Here is an 18,928-nt window from a genome sequence, read left to right as displayed (position 1 = left end):
TCAGAATTTCAGATATTCGGAGGTTCAAAAATCCAAATTCCTTGATTTTCAAAATTCATCGTTTTTTCGAATTCCAAATTTTTAAATTTCTGAATTTTCCAATTTCCGAATTTTTGAATTTCGGCATTTTCAAATTTCGGAGTTTTCTGATTTCCGAATTTTCGGATTTTCAATGTTCTGATTTTCCTATCTGTGATTTTCTAATCTCTTTCTTATCTCCGATTTTTGAATTTCGAATTTCCTAATTTAGAATTTGCTAAATTTTTGAAATTTTTGAATTTTTCAGAAATTTCACATTTTCAGAAATTCTGAAATTTAGAATTTCAGAAATGTGGACATTTCAGAAATTTGGACATTTCGAATTTCAGAAAATCTAAATTTTGGAAGCTCGAAATTGCAGAATATTAAAATTGCGGAAATTTGGGAAATTCGAAAATTAAAAATTCCAAAATTCGAAAATCAGAGATAAGAAAATCAGAAATTCGAAAATCAGAAACTTCAGACATTCCAAGATTAGAAAATCAGAGGTAAGAAAATCGAAGATAAAAAAATCATAAAAATTCGAAAATCTGAAAATTCCAAATTTCAAAAGTAGAAAATCAGAAAATTCAAAAATCAGAAAATTCAAAAATCAGAAAATTCTGAAATAGAAAAATTTTAAATAAACGAATTTGACAAAATTTGTTAAAAAACGTATTCGGAACTAAACAAATTGCAGGTGTCTAATTATTATTAATATTTATTATATGAGTATTTTTTTATTGGTATATTTTCTAGGTTCTGTACCAAAGGCTCTGGTATTGTCCAACCCAGAGGACCGAACCATTATTGGGTGTGCAGGGTGAGGGAGACATGGGATGGGGGTGGGGCGGTTCCTAAGAGATACAGAAAACTTTTGGGTGGTTTTACATCTTACTGCCGCCCTAAAAAAAAACCACCTCAGTTCCTGGTGGGCAGACCTTTTAACTCTTATTTTCTGGAAAGGTTCGTCTTGGTTACTCCAGCCTCTGATGATGAGGGATCTCCGGGCCCCAGAATGCCCCAGGATTTCCGGGCCCCAGAATGCCCCAGGATCTCCGGGCCCCAAACCCCCCACCCCAGGATCTCCGGGCCCCAAACCCCTCCCCAGGATCTCCGGGCCCCAGAACGCCCCAGGATTTCCGGGCCCCAGAATGCCCCAGGATCTCCGGGCCCCAAACCCCCCCCCCAGGATCTCCGGGCCCCAGAACGCCCCAGGACCTCTAAGCACTAGGAATTCACAGAACACCTTAAGAGCACAGCTCTGCCATGGCGGCAGCAGATCACATGACTCGATCAGAATCTTCTCACTGTTCAGTCCGGGATTTAATGTAAATAAAACGTAACAATGTTTCCTCTTTGTATCTTTTAAGGGGCGACAAAGTCCAGCCTACTCTCGGCTCCCAGTATAGTCAGCATGTTTGTTCCCGCCCCCGAGGACTTCTCTGATGACCAGCCCACAATAATGTCTGATAAGTAAGTGCCCAGAAAACCCAGAAAGGGGGATTATGACTTCCATGGGTGTAAATGTCTTCTATGTGCTAAACTATCACCGAAATAGATAAATAGATATTAAATTGATAGATAGTTATATTACATATACTGGAGATGGGTGGATAATCAATCTGTATTGTTCTGCAGGTGCCATGACTGTGGGGCCATCCTGGAGGAATATGATGAGGAAACTTTAGGTCTGGCCATCGTTGTTCTTCTGACATTCATTCACCTGAGTCCGGACTTGGCGGCTCCTCTGCTGCTCGATATCATGCAATCCGTGGGCAGGTAGGAATTTGTTGGAGATGCTGAAATATAATTCTTCTGCTGAGTTTTTAAAGGAGACACTCCATAAATGGAGCCATCGGATTGGTCCTCTCCTCCGTCTCCTGTGTCTGTCATTCATCTTCTAAATATGAACAGTTTCTTCATTTCTTATCTCTGTTCATTAGGTTGGCGTCCTGTACAAGTTTCTCCAATCAAGCTGAAAGGTAAATAATAAACTGCTACAGATAATGTAAAAAATCTGCGCTCAGCGAAAAAATTGTACAAAGACGGCAGATAAACCCGATACCCCGATCAATACCCCGATCGATACCCCGATCAATTCCCCCGATTGATACCCCGATCAATACCCTGATCAATACCCTGATCGATACCCCGATCAATACCCCGATCAATACCCTGATCAATACCCTGATCGATACCCTGATCAATACCCTGATCAATACCCTGATCGATACCCTGATCGATACCCCGATCGATACCCCGATCAATACCCCGATCGATACCCCGATCAATTCCCCCGATTGATACCCCGATCAATACCCTGATCAATACCCTGATCGAAACCCCGATCAATACCCCGATCAATACCCTGATCAATACCCTGATCGATACCCTGATCAATACCCTGATCAATACCCTGATCAATACCCTGATCGATACCCTGATCGATACCCCGATCGATACCCTGATCGATACCCCGACCGACATGCAACATAAAATGGATCGAAACGGTAAAACAAAAATATTCTCTAGTGATGACATCATCTGTCATAAATATCTATGAAAACTTGAAAAATACCGCAATGATAACCGCGCAATATTAGAGAAGAAGTATTGATTGCGCTTATTGTAACAAAACAATTCACAGCAACTAAGATTGTAACACCGGAACCCACCGAACTCCCACATACAGATAAACACATAGGTGTGTGCGCAGGGTGTGCCAGGTGTGCCTGTGCCCTCATCTCCCCGCATGGCGCACAATCCTCCTGTATCAACCCCTGAAATTTCACCAAAGTTCACTAACAGGATCCTAAAAAAATAGAATAATAATAAAATAATAAAAACTACTGACACCGTCCTCTGCCCTACTGACACCGTCCTCTGCCCCTCTGACACCGTCCTCTGCCCCTCTGACACCGTCCTCTGCCCCTCTGACACCGTCCTCTGCCCTACTGACACCGTCCTCTGCCCTACTGACACCGTCCTCTGCCCTACTGACACCGTCCTCTGCCCTACTGACACCGTCCTCTGCCCCTCTGACACCGTCCTCTGCCCTACTGACACCGTCCTCTGCCCCTCTGACACCGTCCACTGCCCTACTGACATGTCCCATCATTGGTGTCAGTGGGAGGAATAGTGTCCCATCATTGGTGTCAGTGGGAGGGAATAGTGACCCATCATTGGTGTCAGTGGGAGGAATAGTGTCCCATCATTGGTGTCAGTGGGGGGAATAGTGCCCCATCATTGGTGTCAGTGGGAGGAATAGTGTCCCATCATTGGTGTCAGTGGGAGGAATAGTGTCCCATCATTGGTGTCAGTGGGAGGAATAGTGTCCCATCATTGGTGTCAGTGGGAGGAATAGTGTCCCATCATTGGTATCAGTGGGAGGAATAGTGTCCCATCATTGGTGTCAGTGGAAGGAATAGTGTCCAATCATTGGTGTCAGTGGAAGGAATAGTGTCCCATCATTGGTATCAGTGGGGGGAATAGTGTCCCATCATTGGTGTCAGTGGGGGGAATAGTGTCCCATCATTGGTGTCAGTGGGAGGAATAGTGTCCCATCATTGGTGTCAGTGGAAGGAATAGTGTCCCATCATTGGTGTCAGTGGGGGGAATAGTGTCCCATCATTGGTGTCAGTGGGGGGAATAGTGTCCCATCATTGGTGTCAGTGGGAGGAATAGTGTCTCATCATTGGTGTCAGTGGGAGGAATAGTGTCCCATCATTGGTGTCAGTGGGAGGAATAGTGTCCCATCATTGGTGTCAGTGGGAGGAATAGTGTCCCATCATTGGTGTCAGTGGGAGGAATAGTGTCCCATCATTGGTGTCAGTGGGAGGAATAGTGTCCCATCATTGGTGTCAGTGGGGGGAATAGTGTCCCATCATTGGTGTCAGTGGGGGGAATAGTGTCCCATCATTGGTGTCAGTGGGGGGAATAGTGTCCCATCATTGGTGTCAGTGGGAGGAATAGTTTCCCATCATTGGTGTCAGTGGGAGGAATAGTGTCCCATCATTGGTGTCAGTGGGAGGAATAGTGTCCCATCATTGGTGTCAGTGGGAGGAATAGTGTCCCATCATTGGTGTCAGTGGGGGGAATAGTGTCCCATCATTGGTGTCAGTGGGAGGAATAGTGTCCCATCATTGGTGTCAGTGGGAGGAATAGTGTCCCCTCATTGGTGTCAGTGGGAGGAATAGTGTCCCATCATTGGTGTCAGTGGGGGGAATAGTGTCCCATCATTGGTGTCAGTGGGAGGAATAGTGTCCCATCTTTGGTGTCAGTGGGAGGAATAGTGTCCCATCATTGGTGTCAGTGGGAGGAATAGTGTCCCATCATTGGTGTCAGCGGGAGGAATAGTGTCCCATCATTGGTATCAGTGGGAGAAATAATGTGGGCCATATAAAGGCAAGCAAAGGGCCACATCCGGCCCCCTGGCCGCAAGTTTGGGGACTGCTAATCTAGATTAACAAATGATTAAATATCTAATAGAAAAACAAAGAAATCTTTTTTTGCCTCTAAAAATACATGAGAATTGCAGGAAAGCTCGTCGCTCATTCTGACGCCATGATGTCATCGCGGGTCCTGATCGTCGTGACCCATTGCTTAACCAACGATGACATCAGCTTGTAATATCAATTATCTCCCCGGGATTTATTCCCGACATTTGTACAGACAGTGAAATTTGTCCTAATAATCTAAAATGAGATAATATTCCGGCATTTGATATAAAATAGAAATGATATAATAGACTTGACCCCAAAATCTGTCTGACAATCCCAACTGTGAGCACAAGGGGGCACCACACTACCAATCTTTTAAATAAAGGGTGTTTGGGTGACACACAAGGCTGGTGCGCCCTCTTTTGTCTTTTTACATATAGTGGGGTGGATTCAAGAAGCAATTACGCCTGTGTAACCATAGTTACGCAGCGCAATTGCTTACTTGCCCCGGCGTAACAAATGCTCCTGTTTCAGGAACCTCGTTACGCCGACTGCAGCCTAAGATATGCGCGGCATAAGGCTCTTATGCCCGCATATCTTAGGCTGCATTCTTGCGTTGGCCGCTAGGGGGCGCTCCCGTTGTGCTCAGCATACAGTATGCAAATTGCATACTAACACCAATTCACAACGTTGCGCGAGGCCTGCGTACGCAATTTACGGCGTTTACGTACGGCGGTTTTCGCGTAAGGCTGCACATGCTAAAAGCAGGCGCAGCCAATGCTATAGGATACCCGTCGTTCCCGCGTCGCGAAATTTGAATTTTACGTAGTTTGCGTAAGTGAATCGTGAATGGCGCTGGACGCCATTCACGTTCACTTTGAAGCAAATGACGTCCTTGCGACGTCATTTGCCGCAATGCACGTCGGGAAAGTTTCCCGACGGAGCATGCGCTCTACGATCGGCGCGGGAACGCGCCTAATTTAAATGATTCCCGCCCCCTACGGGATCATTTAAATTACGCGCTCTTGCGCCGGGCATTTTGCCGGCGCGCCCGCGCAATTTACGGAGCATATGCTCCGTGAATCAAGGGCAGCGCAAAAAAATTGCGGGGGCGCAGGGCAAAAACGTTGCCCTGCGCCTCCGCAAAAAAAGCGCAATTATACCTGAATCCGGCCCATTGTGTGTTTGTGTGTTTGTATCACCCCTGCCTGAGGAGGGCAGCAAAGCGCAGTAAATATTTGGGAACTGGAACTTGAGACACCCGATGTCAGAAATCGGTGGTGAGGATGGCCAGATCTGTGGCCACACTGAGGAAACTGAGACCGGGCTATATGAGATTCAACTTAAAAATCGCTCGCATTTTGAGGGGCGGCGAGCGTGGGCTGCCTGGGAGGGGGGGGGGGGGAGCACAGCTGGGGGGTTGTATAGAAATCCTTCTCCCAGCGCTCGCGGAGGGGAAGAGAGAGCCAGCTGAATGATTCGGAGAGCGAGGTTCATCACTAGAGGCTTCCACTTCAATAGCCAAGTGTTCCACGCACTTGCTGTCACACATAGCCCCGCCCCCTGGTCCTGGGAAATTTTAGAGATCACCCGTCCAATCCCGGAACGAGCGACATGCATCAAAGTTCCCCGGCCAGGGGGCGGGGCTGTATGTGTCGCCGAGCGATGGGAACACAGCAATTGAAATCAAAACTGTTCCAGTGACGTCCCTCGGTGCTCCTATCATCCGGCCTGGCAATGCTCTTCCTCTCCTCTACTTCCCTACCTGATGGACACGGGTGAGGCTTCCTTGGTGGACACAGGTGAGGCTTCCTTGGTGGACACGGGTGAGGCTTCCTTGGTGGACACGGCTGAGGCTGCTTTGGTGGACACGGGTGAGGCTGCCTTGGGGGACACGGCTGAGGCTGCCTTGGGGGACACGGCTGAGGCTGCCTTGGGGGACACGGCTGAGGCTGCCTTGGGGGACACGGCTGAGGCTTCCTTGGTGAACACGGCTGAGGCTGCCTTGGTGGACACGGCTGAGGCTGCCTTGGTGGACACGGCTGAGGCTGCCTTGGTGGACACGGGTGAGGCTTCCTTGGTGGACACGACTGAGGCTGCCTTGGTGGACACAGGTGAGGCTGTCTTGGTGGACACGGCTGAGGCTGCCTTGGGGGACACGGCTGAGTCTGCGTTGGTGGACACTGGTGAGGCTGCCTTGGTGGACACGGCTGAGGCTGCCTTGGTGGACACGATTGAGGCTGCCTTGGTGGACACGGGTGAGGCTGCCTTGGGGGACACGGCTGCGTCTGCCTTGGTGGACACGGCTGAGGCTGCCTTGGTGGACACGGCTGAGGCTGCCTTGGTGGACACGGCTGAGGCTTCCTTGGTGGACACGGCTGAGGCTGCCTTGGGGGACACGGCTGAGGCTGCCTTGGTGGACACGGGTGAGGCTGCATTGGTGGACACGGGTGAGGCTGCATTGGTGGACACGGGTGAGGCTGCATTGGTGGACACGGCTGAGGCTGCCTTGGTGGACACGGGTGAGGCTGCATTGGTGGATACGGGGGAGGCTGCATTGATGAACACGGATAAAGTTACTTACTTCTGCATAAAACATTTAAGTGTCATTTCATGAGATTATGAGGGCATGTTTAGGGGTGGTGCATGGTAGGGGTTGGGCGGGGCAACTGGTGGCGAGTAACCCTTGAGGCCTGGCTAGTGGCTCAGGACTTGAAATTTTGAGCCCTGATGTACAATATATACAAAATGGGGGAAAACAGGGCAATACTGGCGATGCAAGGAAGGGGGGGGGGCGCAGGAATAAGGGGGGGTAAAGTACAAGACGGAAGCAATATATACAGTGTAGGTGCAAGGCAGGATCAGGCTCAGGATTTAACAGCAAGCATGCATCTGGCTGACTAAATACCTTCCCAGCAGCCAGCAGATCCCAGTAATCAGTCTACACCTGGTGCTGGCTGCTGGGAAGGTATTTAGTCAGCCAGTTGCATGCTTGCTGTTAAATCCTGAACCTGTTCATTGAGGCAATATTCTTGCCACTGACACCAAGGATGGGACATAATCTGTCCAAATGACACCAACATTGGGGCTTCCCAGTAATCAGTCTCCATCAGTTGGCTGCTGGGAAGGTATTTTGTTCCTCCTCTTAATAGTACCTGCAACGGCTACCCAGGTAGTGAGAGGGTATCAGCCGTTGGAGACGTCCTTTTCCCTGGCAAGCTGCTGTATGCAAGTAAAACCGGTATTATCCCATCCACAAGATCCAGAGAGAGTCAGGCTCCGCTGTGAAAGGAGCAGAATAATAGTCCCATAGCATCCCCTTTCAAGAACGAGACGAGGCTGCGTTTTGAAGGGCCAAAAAAGACTGAATTTTTTATGGTACATTCCCCTAGCTTATATGTGGCTACAAGCTGTTACAGGAACAATGACTCTCCGCCCACCCCTTCTCACACAGTGGGGGGGCTTCAATACAGATACTTTACAATAATGACATCTCCTTGAATTAATCACTTAGTCAGTATCTAGACGTTTCGGCCCCGAGACCCATTTAACATGACCTGATCAGACACATTCCTTTATCAATAGAATTCAATTAACCTTTAGAACAATACATACTCACAGATAATCCCATCAGCATACACCTGACAGGAGGCTGTTAACTACACAAAGGAGAGTCAATTAGCTGAAGAAAGGGGGCATTAGAATTTAGCAGTGAAAGAGTCACTCTACAATTAACCCTTTGTAGGCCTCACTGCATGAGGATTATAGATGTCCAGGCAGAATACATAGTTCCGTTACAGTACCTCTTACTTCCTGTCAACCCTATGTATGTTAAATCCTGAGCCTGATCCTGCTGGGAGACACCTGTTGGTGGACACTGGAACTTCAACCCCCAGCTCAAGGAACCACATGCCACCAACAGGCGATCCAGGTCCTGACACCTGAAGTAGAGAAATATCTACCTATAATATTGGCGCCACACTTGATGCGATTTAGGTGCGGGGAGTCCTTTCCATGGGACAGCAGTGTGGGCGGGGCCCTTTCCGCGGGATGACCCGGGTTTACAATGACTTCCCTTTCTTGTAATGATTTGCGTTCCTTCTGCAGCATGCTGATTCCCGGGAACGTGGCGGGGGTGGCGAAACAATTCCTCCGCTGTGTATTCCACCAGTTGGCACCCAATGGCATCTTCACCCAACTCTTCCAGAGCAATATCAAAGGTAACGCCCCCTGTTCCTTGTGAGTGGCCCTTCCCCCGCTGGCAATGAACCCAACAAAACGTTTTTCTCTGTTACAGACGGGAGCTTCTTGCGCACGTTGGCGGTCGCGCTGATGGACTTCAATGAGCTGAGCTCCTTTGCTGCCCTCAGCCAACTGCTGGAGGTGAGTAACTACTACAACTAACTACTACATTGTCCGTCTGGTTCTCAATGTTATAGTGCAAAGAAGCCAGCCGTACAAATGTCTGGTTCTCCTAGTAGTTCTACCACCTGGTCTGGTTCTACTAGTAGCTATCCCATGTGGTCTGGTTCTACTAGTAGCTATCCCATGTGGTCTGGTTCTACTAGTAGCTATCCCATGTGGTCTGGTTCTACTAGTAGTTATCCTATGTGGTCTGGTTCTACTAGTAGTTATCCTATGTGGTCTGGTTCTACTAGTAGCTCTCCCATGTGGTCTGGTTCTACTAGTAGCTCTCCCATGTGGTCTGGTTCTACTAGTAGCTATCCCATGTGGTCTGGTTCTACTAGTAGCTATCCCATGTGGTCTGGTTCTACTAGTAGCTATCCCATGTGGTCTGCTTCTACTAGTAGCTATCCCATGTGGTCTGGTTCTACTAGTAGCTCTCCCATGTGGTCTGGTTCTACTAGTAGCTATCCCATGTGGTCTGGTTCTACTAGTAGCTATCCCATGTGGTCTGGTTCTACTAGTAGCTCTCCCATGTGGTCTGGTTCTACTAGTAGCTATCCCATGTGGTCTGGTTCTACTAGTAGCTATCCCATGTGGTCTGGTTCTACTAGTAGCTATCCCATGTGGTCTGGTTCTACTAGTAGCTATCCCATGTGGTCTGGTTCTACTAGTAGCTATCCCATGTGGTCTGGTTCTACTAGTAGCTATCCCATGTGGTCTGGTTCTACTAGTAGCTATCCCATGTGGTCTGGTTCTACTAGTAGCTATCCCATGTGGTCTGGTTCTACTAGTAGCTATCCCATGTGGTCTGGTTCTACTAGTAGCTATCCCATGTGGTCTGGTTCTACTAGTAGCTATCCCATGTGGTCTGGTTCTACTAGTAGCTATCCCATGTGGTCTGGTTCTACTAGTAGCTATCCCATGTGGTCTGGTTCTACTAGTAGCTATCCCATGACCTGGAAAAATTAAAGCAATAGAACTCTCGGTGCACACTCAGCACTTAAGGCCCCTTTCACACGGGTGGTACAGGAGTGGAAAAGGTAGGTGGTTGATCGGTTGTTTTACCCCTCCCTGACAGATGAAGGCGGAGCTCCACATGCCACACCCAATTATAGCTGGGCTTGTTGGGTTTGCCGGGTAGGATTGCCTATCAAAGCCCCCCATTGAGGTCACTGGGACCGCCCCCCGCCGGCGAGACAAATGTTTGGCTTTGGTCCAATTACTTCAATACAAAATCCCCCCTCTGGGACTGAAAGGAAAAACAAGCCAATCACGTAGATGGGGGTGGGGTCGCCTCCCTGGAAGCTCTGCCAACTCTGAAAAGTGCTTTATTAAATCAACCAATCACTTTACTCTGAACCCTTTTTCTTTTCAGGGTTTAAACAACAAAAAGAACTTGCCTGCAGGGGGCGCCATGTTGCGCTGCTTGGAGAACATTGCCACTTTTATGGAAGCCTTACCCATGGATTCCCCCAGCAATCTCTGGACAACCATTTGTAATCAGTTCCAGACGTTCTTCGCCAAACTTCCCTCCGTCCTGCCACTAAAGGTAGGTGCTGGTCCCAGGTGGTAGGTGCTGGTCCCAGGTGGTAGGTGCTGGTCCCAGGTGGTAGGTGCTCCTCCCAGGTGGTAGGTACTCGTCCCAGGTGGTAGGTACTCGTCCCAGGTGGTAGGTGCTCGTCCCAGGTGGTAGGTGCTCGTCCCAGGTGGTAGGTGCTCCTCCCAGGTGGTAGGTGCTCCTCCCAGGTGGTAGGTGCTCGTCCCAGGTGGTAGGTGCTCGTCCCAGGTGGTAGGTACTCGTCCCATGTGGCAACCTGCCATCATCAAAGGCAGCCATTGTAAGCCATTACCTCCTCTATACAATGAGGGTCACCAGTCTGGAGGGCAGTGGCGGTGCCTCCATAAAGGGCGCATGGGCGCCGCCCCCTCTCTCCTGCCACCTGTCTATTACCATAGATGTCGCCGCTACTACCCCCTATTCAGGTGCCCGGCCCCTTTTCGCGCACCTGAATTACAGCGGCGGGGTATTATTTGGAGCCGTAGGCTCTAATAGGCGCCATGCTGGGCGCTCGCAGGTGACTCAGCTTTGTGTTAGGAAAGCAAATGAATGTTGTGTGTCTGTGTTGTATGTTGTGTGTCTGTGTTGTATGTTGTGTGTCCGTGTTGTATGTTGTGTGTCCGTGTTGTATGTTGTGTGTCCGTGTTGTATGTTGTGTGTCCGTGTTGTATGTTGTGTGTCTGTGTTGTATGTTGTGTGTCCGTGTTGTATGTTGTGTGTCTGTGTTGTATGTTGTGTGTCTGTGTTGTATGTTGTGTGTCCGTGTTGTGTGTTGTGTGTCCGTGTTGTGTGTTGTGTGTCCGTGTTGTATGTTGTGTGTCTGTGTTGTATGTTGTGTGTCTGTGTTGTATGTTGTGTGTCTGTGTTGTATGTTGTGTGTCTGTGTTGTATGTTGTGTGTTTTGTGTCTATGTTGTGTGTCTGTGTTGTATGTTGTGTGTCTGTGTTGTATGTTGTGTGTCTGTGTTGTATGTTCTGTGTCCGTGTTGTGTGTCTGTGTTGTATGTTGTGTGTCTGTGTTGTATGTTGTGTGTCTGTGTTGTATGTTGTGTGTCTGTGTTGTATGTTGTATGTCTGTGTTGTATGTTGTGTGTCTGTGTTGTATGTTGTGTGTCTGTGTTGTATGTTGTGTGTCTGTGTTGTATGTTGTGTGTCTGTGTTGTATGTTGTATGTTGTGTGTCTGTGTTGTATGTTGTGTGTCTGTGTTGTATGTTGTGTGTCTGTGTTGTATGTTGTGTGTCTGTGTTGTATGTTGTGTGTTTTGTGTCTATGTTGTGTGTCTGTGTTGTATGTTGTGTGTCTGTGTTGTATGTTGTGTGTCTGTGTTGTATGTTCTGTGTCCGTGTTGTGTGTCTGTGTTGTATGTTGTGTGTCTGTGTTGTATGTTGTGTGTCTGTGTTGTATGTTGTGTGTCTGTGTTGTATGTTGTATGTCTGTGTTGTATGTTGTGTGTCTGTGTTGTATGTTGTGTGTCTGTGTTGTATGTTGTGTGTCTGTGTTGTATGTTGTGTGTCTGTGTTGTATGTTGTGTGTCTGTGTTGTATGTTGTGTGTTTTGTGTCTATGTTGTGTGTCTGTGTTGTATGTTGTATGTTGTGTGTCTGTGTTGTATGTTGTGTGTCTGTGTTGTATGTTGTATGTTGTGTGTCTGTGTTGTATGTTGTGTGTCTGTGTTGTATGTTGTGTGTCTGTGTTGTATGTTGTATGTTGTGTGTCTGTGTTGTATGTTGTGTGTCTGTGTTGTATGTTGTATGTTGTGTGTCTGTGTTGTATGTTGTGTGTCTGTGTTGTATGTTGTGTGTCTGTGTTGTATGTTGTGTGTCTGTGTTGTATGTTGTGTGTTTTGTGTCTATGTTGTGTGTCTGTGTTGTATGTTGTATGTCTGTGTTGTATGTTGTGTGTCTGTGTTGTATGTTGTGTGTCTGTGTTGTATGTTGTGTGTCTGTGTTGTATGTTGTGTGTCTGTGTTGTATGTTGTGTGTCTGTGTTGTATGTGGTGTGTCTGTGTTGTATGTTGTGTGTCCGTGTTGTATGTTGTGTGTCCGTGTTGTATGTTGTGTGTCTGTGTTGTATGTTGTGTGTCTGTGTTGTGTGTTGTGTGTCTGTGTTGTATGTTGTGTGTCTGTGTTGTATGTTGTGTGTCCGTGTTGTATGTTGTGTGTCCGTGTTGTATGTTGTGTGTCTGTGTTGTATGTTGTGTGTCCGTGTTGTCTGTGTTGTATGTTGTGTGTCTGTGTTGTGTGTTGTGTGTCTGTGTTGTATGTTGTGTGTCTGTGTTGTATGTTGTGTGTCCGTGTTGTATGTTGTGTGTCCGTGTTGTATGTTGTGTGTCTGTGTTGTATGTTGTGTGTCTGTGTTGTATGTTGTGTGTCCGTGTTGTATGTTGTGTGTCTGTGTTGTATGTTGTGTGTCTGTGTTGTATGTTGTGTGTCCGTGTTGTATGTTGTGTGTCCGTGTTGTATGTTGTGTGTCTGTGTTGTATGTTGTGTGTCTGTGTTGTATGTTGTGTGTCCGTGTTGTATGTTGTGTGTCCGTGTTGTATGTTGTGTGTCCGTGTTGTATGTTGTGTGTCTGTGTTGTATGTTGTGTGTCCGTGTTGTATGTTGTGTGTCTGTGTTGTATGTTGTGTGTCTGTGTTGTATGTTGTGTGTCTGTGTTGTATGTTGTGTGTCTGTGTTGTATGTTGTGTGTCCGTGTTGTATGTTGTGTGTCTGTGTTGTATGTTGTGTGTCTGTGTTGTATGTTGTGTGTCTGTGTTGTATGTTGTGTGTCTGTGTTGTATGTTGTGTGTCCGTGTTGTATGTTGTGTGTCTGTGTTGTATGTTGTGTGTCTGTGTTGTGTGTTGTGTGTCTGTGTTGTATGTTTGTTCGGATGATCTGATAACAAAGAATTGGTTTTGTCTCTGCAGTGCTCCTTAGATTCCAGTCTGCGGATAATGATTTGCCTGCTGAAGATCCCGACAACCAACGCCACCCGGGTGAGTCCCCATCACCTGTATGGAGAGGATCAGAGACTGCAGACATGATACAGGAGAGGATCAGAGACTGCAGACATGATACAGGAGAGGATCAGAGACTGCAGACATAATACAGGAGATGATCAGAGACTGCAGACATGATACAGGAGAGGATCAGAGACTGCAGACATAATACAGGAGATGGTCAGAGACTGCAGACATGATACAGGGGATGATCAGAGACTGCAGACATAGTACAGGAGATGATCAGAGACTGCAGACATAGTACAGGAGATGATCAGAGACTGCAGACATAATACAGGAGATGATCAGAGACTGCAGACATAATACAGGAGATGATCAGAGACTGCAGACATAGTACAGGAGATGATCAGAGACTGCAGACATGATACAGGAGATGATCAGAGACTGCAGACATAATACAGGAGATGGTCAGAGACTGCAGACATAATACAGGAGATGATCAGAGACTGCAGACATAATACAGGAGATGATCAGAGACTGCAGACATAATACAGGAGATGATCAGAGACTGCAGACATGATACAGGAGATGATCAGAGACTGCAGACACAGTACAGGAGATGATCAGAGACTGCAGACATAGTACAGGAGATGGTCAGAGACTGCAGACATAATACAGGAGATGGTCAGAGACTGCAGACATAGTACAGGAGATGGTCAGAGACTGCAGACATGGTACAGTAGATGGTCAGAGACTGCAGACATGGTACAGTAGATGGTCAGAGACTGCAGACATAGTACAGGAGATGATCAGAGACTGCAGACATAATACAGGAGATGATCAGAGACTGCAGACATCATACAGGAGATGATCAGAGACTGCAGACATAATACAGGAGATGATCAGAGACTGCAGACATAGTACAGGAGATGATCAGAGACTGCAGACATAGTACAGGAGATGATCAGAGACTGCAGACATGATACAGGAGATGGTCAGAGACTGCAGACATGATACAGGAGATGATCAGAGACTGCAGACATGATACAGGAGATGATCAGAGACTGCAGACATAGTACAGGAGATGATCAGAGACTGCAGACATGATACAGGAGATGGTCAGAGACTGCAGACATAATACAGGAGATGATCAGAGACTGCAGACATAGTACAGGAGATGATCAGAGACTGCAGACATGATACAGGAGATGATCAGAGACTGCAGACATAGTACAGGAGACGGTCAGAGACTGCGGACATGGTACAGTAGATGGTCAGAGACTGCAGACATGGTACAGTAGATGGTCAGAGACTGCAGACATAGTACAGGAGATGATCAGAGACTGCAGACATAATACAGGAGATGGTCAGAGACTGCAGACACAGTACAGGAGATGATCAGAGACTGCAGACATGATACAGGAGATGATCAGAGACTGCAGACATAATACAGGAGATGATCAGAGACTGCAGACATAGTACAGGAGATGATCAGAGACTGCAGACATGGTACAGTAGATGGTCAGAGACTGCAGACATAATACAGGAGATGATCAGAGACTGAAGACATAATACAGGAGATGGTCAGAGACTGCAGACATGATACAGGAGACGGTCAGAGACTGCAGACATAGTACAGGAGATGATCAGAGACTGAAGACATAATACAGGAGATGATCAGAGACTGCAGACATAGTACAGGAGATGGTCAGAGACTGCAGACATGATACAGGAGATGGTCAGAGACTGCAGACATAATACAGGAGATGATCAGAGACTGCAGACATAATACAGGAGATGGTCAGAGACTGCAGACATAGTACAGGAGATGGTCAGAGACTGCAGACATAATACAGGAGATGATCAGAGACTGCAGACATAGTACAGGAGATGATCAGAGACTGCAGACATAGTACAGGAGATGATCAGAGACTGCAGACATGATACAGGAGACGATCAGAGACTGCAGACGTAGTAAGGGGGATGGTCAGAGACTGCAGACATAGTACAGGAGATGATCAGAGACTGCAGACATAGTACAGGAGATGATCAGAGACTGCAGACATAGTACAGGAGATGATCAGAGACTGCAGACATAGTACAGGAGATGATCAGAGACTGCAGACATAGTACAGGAGATGATCAGAGACTGCAGACATAATACAGGAGATGATCAGAGACTGCAGACATAGTACAGGAGATGATCAGAGACTGCAGACATAGTACAGGAGATGATCAGAGACTGCAGACATAGTACAGGAGATGGTCAGAGACTGCAGACATAATACAGGAGATGGTCAGAGACTGCAGACATAGTACAGGAGATGGTCAGAGACTGCAGACATAGTACAGGAGATGATCAGAGACTGCAGACATAGTACAGGAGATGATCAGAGACTGCAGACATAGTACAGGAGAGGGTCAGAGACTGCAGACATAATACAGGAGATGATCAGAGACTGCAGACATAGTACAGGAGATGATCAGAGACTGCAGACATAGTACAGGAGATGGTCAGAGACTGCAGACATAGTACAGGAGATGATCAGAGACTGCAGACATAGTACAGGAGATGGTCAGAGACTGCAGACATAGTACAGGAGATGATCAGAGACTGCAGACATGATACAGGAGACGATCAGAGACTGCAGACGTAGTAAGGGGGATGGTCAGAGACTGCAGACATAGTACAGGAGATGAACAGAGACTGCAGACATGATACAGGAGATGATCAGAGACTGCAGACATAATACAGGAGATGATCAGAGACTGCAGATATAGTACAGGAGATGGTCAGAGACTGCAGACATAATACAGGAGACGATCAGAGACTGCAGACATAGTACAGGAGATGATCAGAGACTGCAGACATAGTACAGGAGATGATCAGAGACTGCAGACATGGTACAGGAGATGATCAGAGACTGCAGACATGATACAGGAGATGATCAGAGACTGCAGACATAGTACAGGAGATGATCAGAGACTGCAGACATAGTACAGGAGATGGTCAGAGACTGCAGACATAGTACAGGAGATGATCAGAGACTGCAGACATAGTACAGGAGATGGTCAGAGACTGCAGACATGGTACAGGAGATGATCAGAGACTGCAGACATGATACAGGAGATGATCAGAGACTGCACACATAATACAGGAGATGATCAGAGACTGCAGACATAATACAGGAGATGATCAGAGACTGCAGACATAATACAGGAGATGATCAGAGACTGCAGACATAGTACAGGAGATGATCAGAGACTGCAGACATAGTACAGGAGATGATCAGAGACTGCAGACATGATACAGGAGATGATCAGAGACTGCAGACATAGTACAGGAGATGGTCAGAGACTGCAGACATAGTACAGGAGATGGTCAGAGACTGCAGACATAGTACAGGAGATGATCAGAGACTGCAGACATAGTACAGGAGATGATCAGAGACTGCAGACATAGTACAGGAGATGATCAGAGACTGCAGACATAGTACAGGAGATGATCAGAGACTGCAGACATAATACAGGAGAGGGTCAGAGACTGCAGACATGATACAGGAGATGATCAGAGACTGCAGACATAGTACAGGAGATGGTCAGAGACTGCAGACACAGTACAGGAGACGGTCAGAGACTGCAGACATAATACAGGAGATGGTCAGAGACTGCAGACATGATACAGGAGATGATCAGAGACTGCAGACACAGTACAGGAGATGATCAGAGACTGCAGACATAATACAGGAGAGGGTCAGAGACTGCAGACATGATACAGGAGATGATCAGAGACTGCAGACATAGTACAGGAGATGGTCAGAGACTGCAGACACAGTACAGGAGACGGTCAGAGACTGCAGACATAATACAGGAGATGATCAGAGACTGCAGACATGATACATGAGATGGTCAGAGACTGCAGACATGATACAGGAGATGATCAAAGACTGCAGACACAGTACAGGAGATGATCAGAGACTGCAGACATAATACAGGAGATGATCAGAGACTGCAGACATAATACAGGAGAGGGTCAGAGACTGCAGACATGATACAGGAGATGGTCAGAGACTGCAGACATGGTACAGGAGATGATCAGAGACTGCAGACATGGTACAGGAGATGATCAGAGACTGCAGACACAGTACAGGAGATGGTCAGAGACTGCAGACATAGTACAGGAGATGGTCAGAGACTGCAGACACAGTACAGGAGACGGTCAGAGACTGCAGACATAGTACAGGAGATGATCAGAGACTGCAGACACAGTACAGGAGATGATCAGAGACTGCAGACATGATACAGGAGATGATCAGAGACTGCAGACATAATACAGGAGATGGTCAGAGACTGCAGACATGATACAGGAGATGATCAGAGACTGCAGACACAGTACAGGAGATGATCAGAGACTGCAGACATGGTACAGGAGATGATCAGAGACTGCAGACATGATACAGGAGATGATCAGAGACTGCAGACATAGTACAGGAGATGGTCAGAGACTGCAGACATAATACAGGAGATGGTCAGAGACTGCAGACATAATACAGGAGATGATCAGAGACTGCAGACATAGTACAGGAGATGATCAGAGACTGCAGACATAGTACAGGAGATGGTCAGAGACTGCAGACACAGTACAGGAGACGGTCAGAGACTGCAGACACAGTACAGGAGATGATCAGAGACTGCAGACACAGTACAGGAGATGATCAGAGACTGCAGACATGATACAGGAGATGATCAGAGACTGCAGACATAATACAGGAGATGATCAGAGACTGCAGACATAATACAGGAGATGATCAGAGACTGCAGACATAATACAGGAGATGATCAGAGACTGCAGACATAGTACAGGAGATGATCAGAGACTGCAGACATAGTACAGGAGATGGTCAGAGACTGCAGACACAGTACAGGAGACGGTCAGAGACTGCAGACACAGTACAGGAGATGATCAGAGACTGCAGACATGATACAGGAGATGATCAGAGACTGCAGACATAATACAGGAGATGATCAGAGACTGCAGACATAATACAGGAGATGATCAGAGACTGCGGACATAATACAGGAGATGATCAGAGACTGCAGACATAATACAGGAGATGGTCAGAGACTGCAGACACAGTACAGGAGATGGTCAGAGACTGCAGACACAGTACAGTAGATGATCAGAGACTGCAGACATAGTACAGGAGATGATCAGAGACTGCAGACATAATACAGGAGATGATCAGAGACTGCAGACATAGTACAGGAGATGGTCAGAGACTGCAGACATAATACAGGAGATGGTCAGAGACTGCAGACATAATACAGGAGATGATCAGAGACTGCAGACATAGTACAGGAGATGGTCAGAGACTGCAGACATAATACAGGAGATGGTCAGAGACTGCAGACATAATACAGGAGATGATCAGAGACTGCAGACATAGTACAGGAGATGGTCAGAGACTGCAGACACAGTACAGGAGATGATCAGAGACTGCAGACATAGTACAGGAGATGATCAGAGACTGCAGACATGATACAGGAGATGATCAGAGACTG

At 47.2% G+C, this 18,928-nt stretch overlaps 1 protein-coding gene across 3 annotated transcripts in view; it reads left to right on the top strand.

The window, feature by feature from the left end:
- The window catches only part of UNC79 (unc-79 homolog, NALCN channel complex subunit), a 218,786-nt gene that overhangs the window by 139,544 nt on the left and 60,314 nt on the right, over window positions 1–18,928 (top strand). For all 3 annotated transcript variants that reach the window (XM_040333248.1, XM_040333247.1, XM_040333246.1), the window contains 7 exons: window positions 1,392–1,494; window positions 1,660–1,800; window positions 1,965–2,003; window positions 8,568–8,680; window positions 8,758–8,843; window positions 10,243–10,416; window positions 13,334–13,402. In XM_040333248.1, coding sequence (XP_040189182.1) covers window positions 1,392–1,494; window positions 1,660–1,800; window positions 1,965–2,003; window positions 8,568–8,680; window positions 8,758–8,843; window positions 10,243–10,416; window positions 13,334–13,402 — 725 coding nt within the window. The remainder of the gene's footprint in view (window positions 1–1,391; window positions 1,495–1,659; window positions 1,801–1,964; window positions 2,004–8,567; window positions 8,681–8,757; window positions 8,844–10,242; window positions 10,417–13,333; window positions 13,403–18,928) is intronic.

This window comes from Rana temporaria, chromosome 13, assembly GCF_905171775.1.
Source record: "Rana temporaria chromosome 13, aRanTem1.1, whole genome shotgun sequence".
Taxonomy (NCBI): Eukaryota; Metazoa; Chordata; class Amphibia; order Anura; family Ranidae; genus Rana; species Rana temporaria.
The sequence above is the reverse complement of the archived record's forward strand: the minus strand, read 5'-3'. Positions and strand labels throughout refer to the sequence as shown.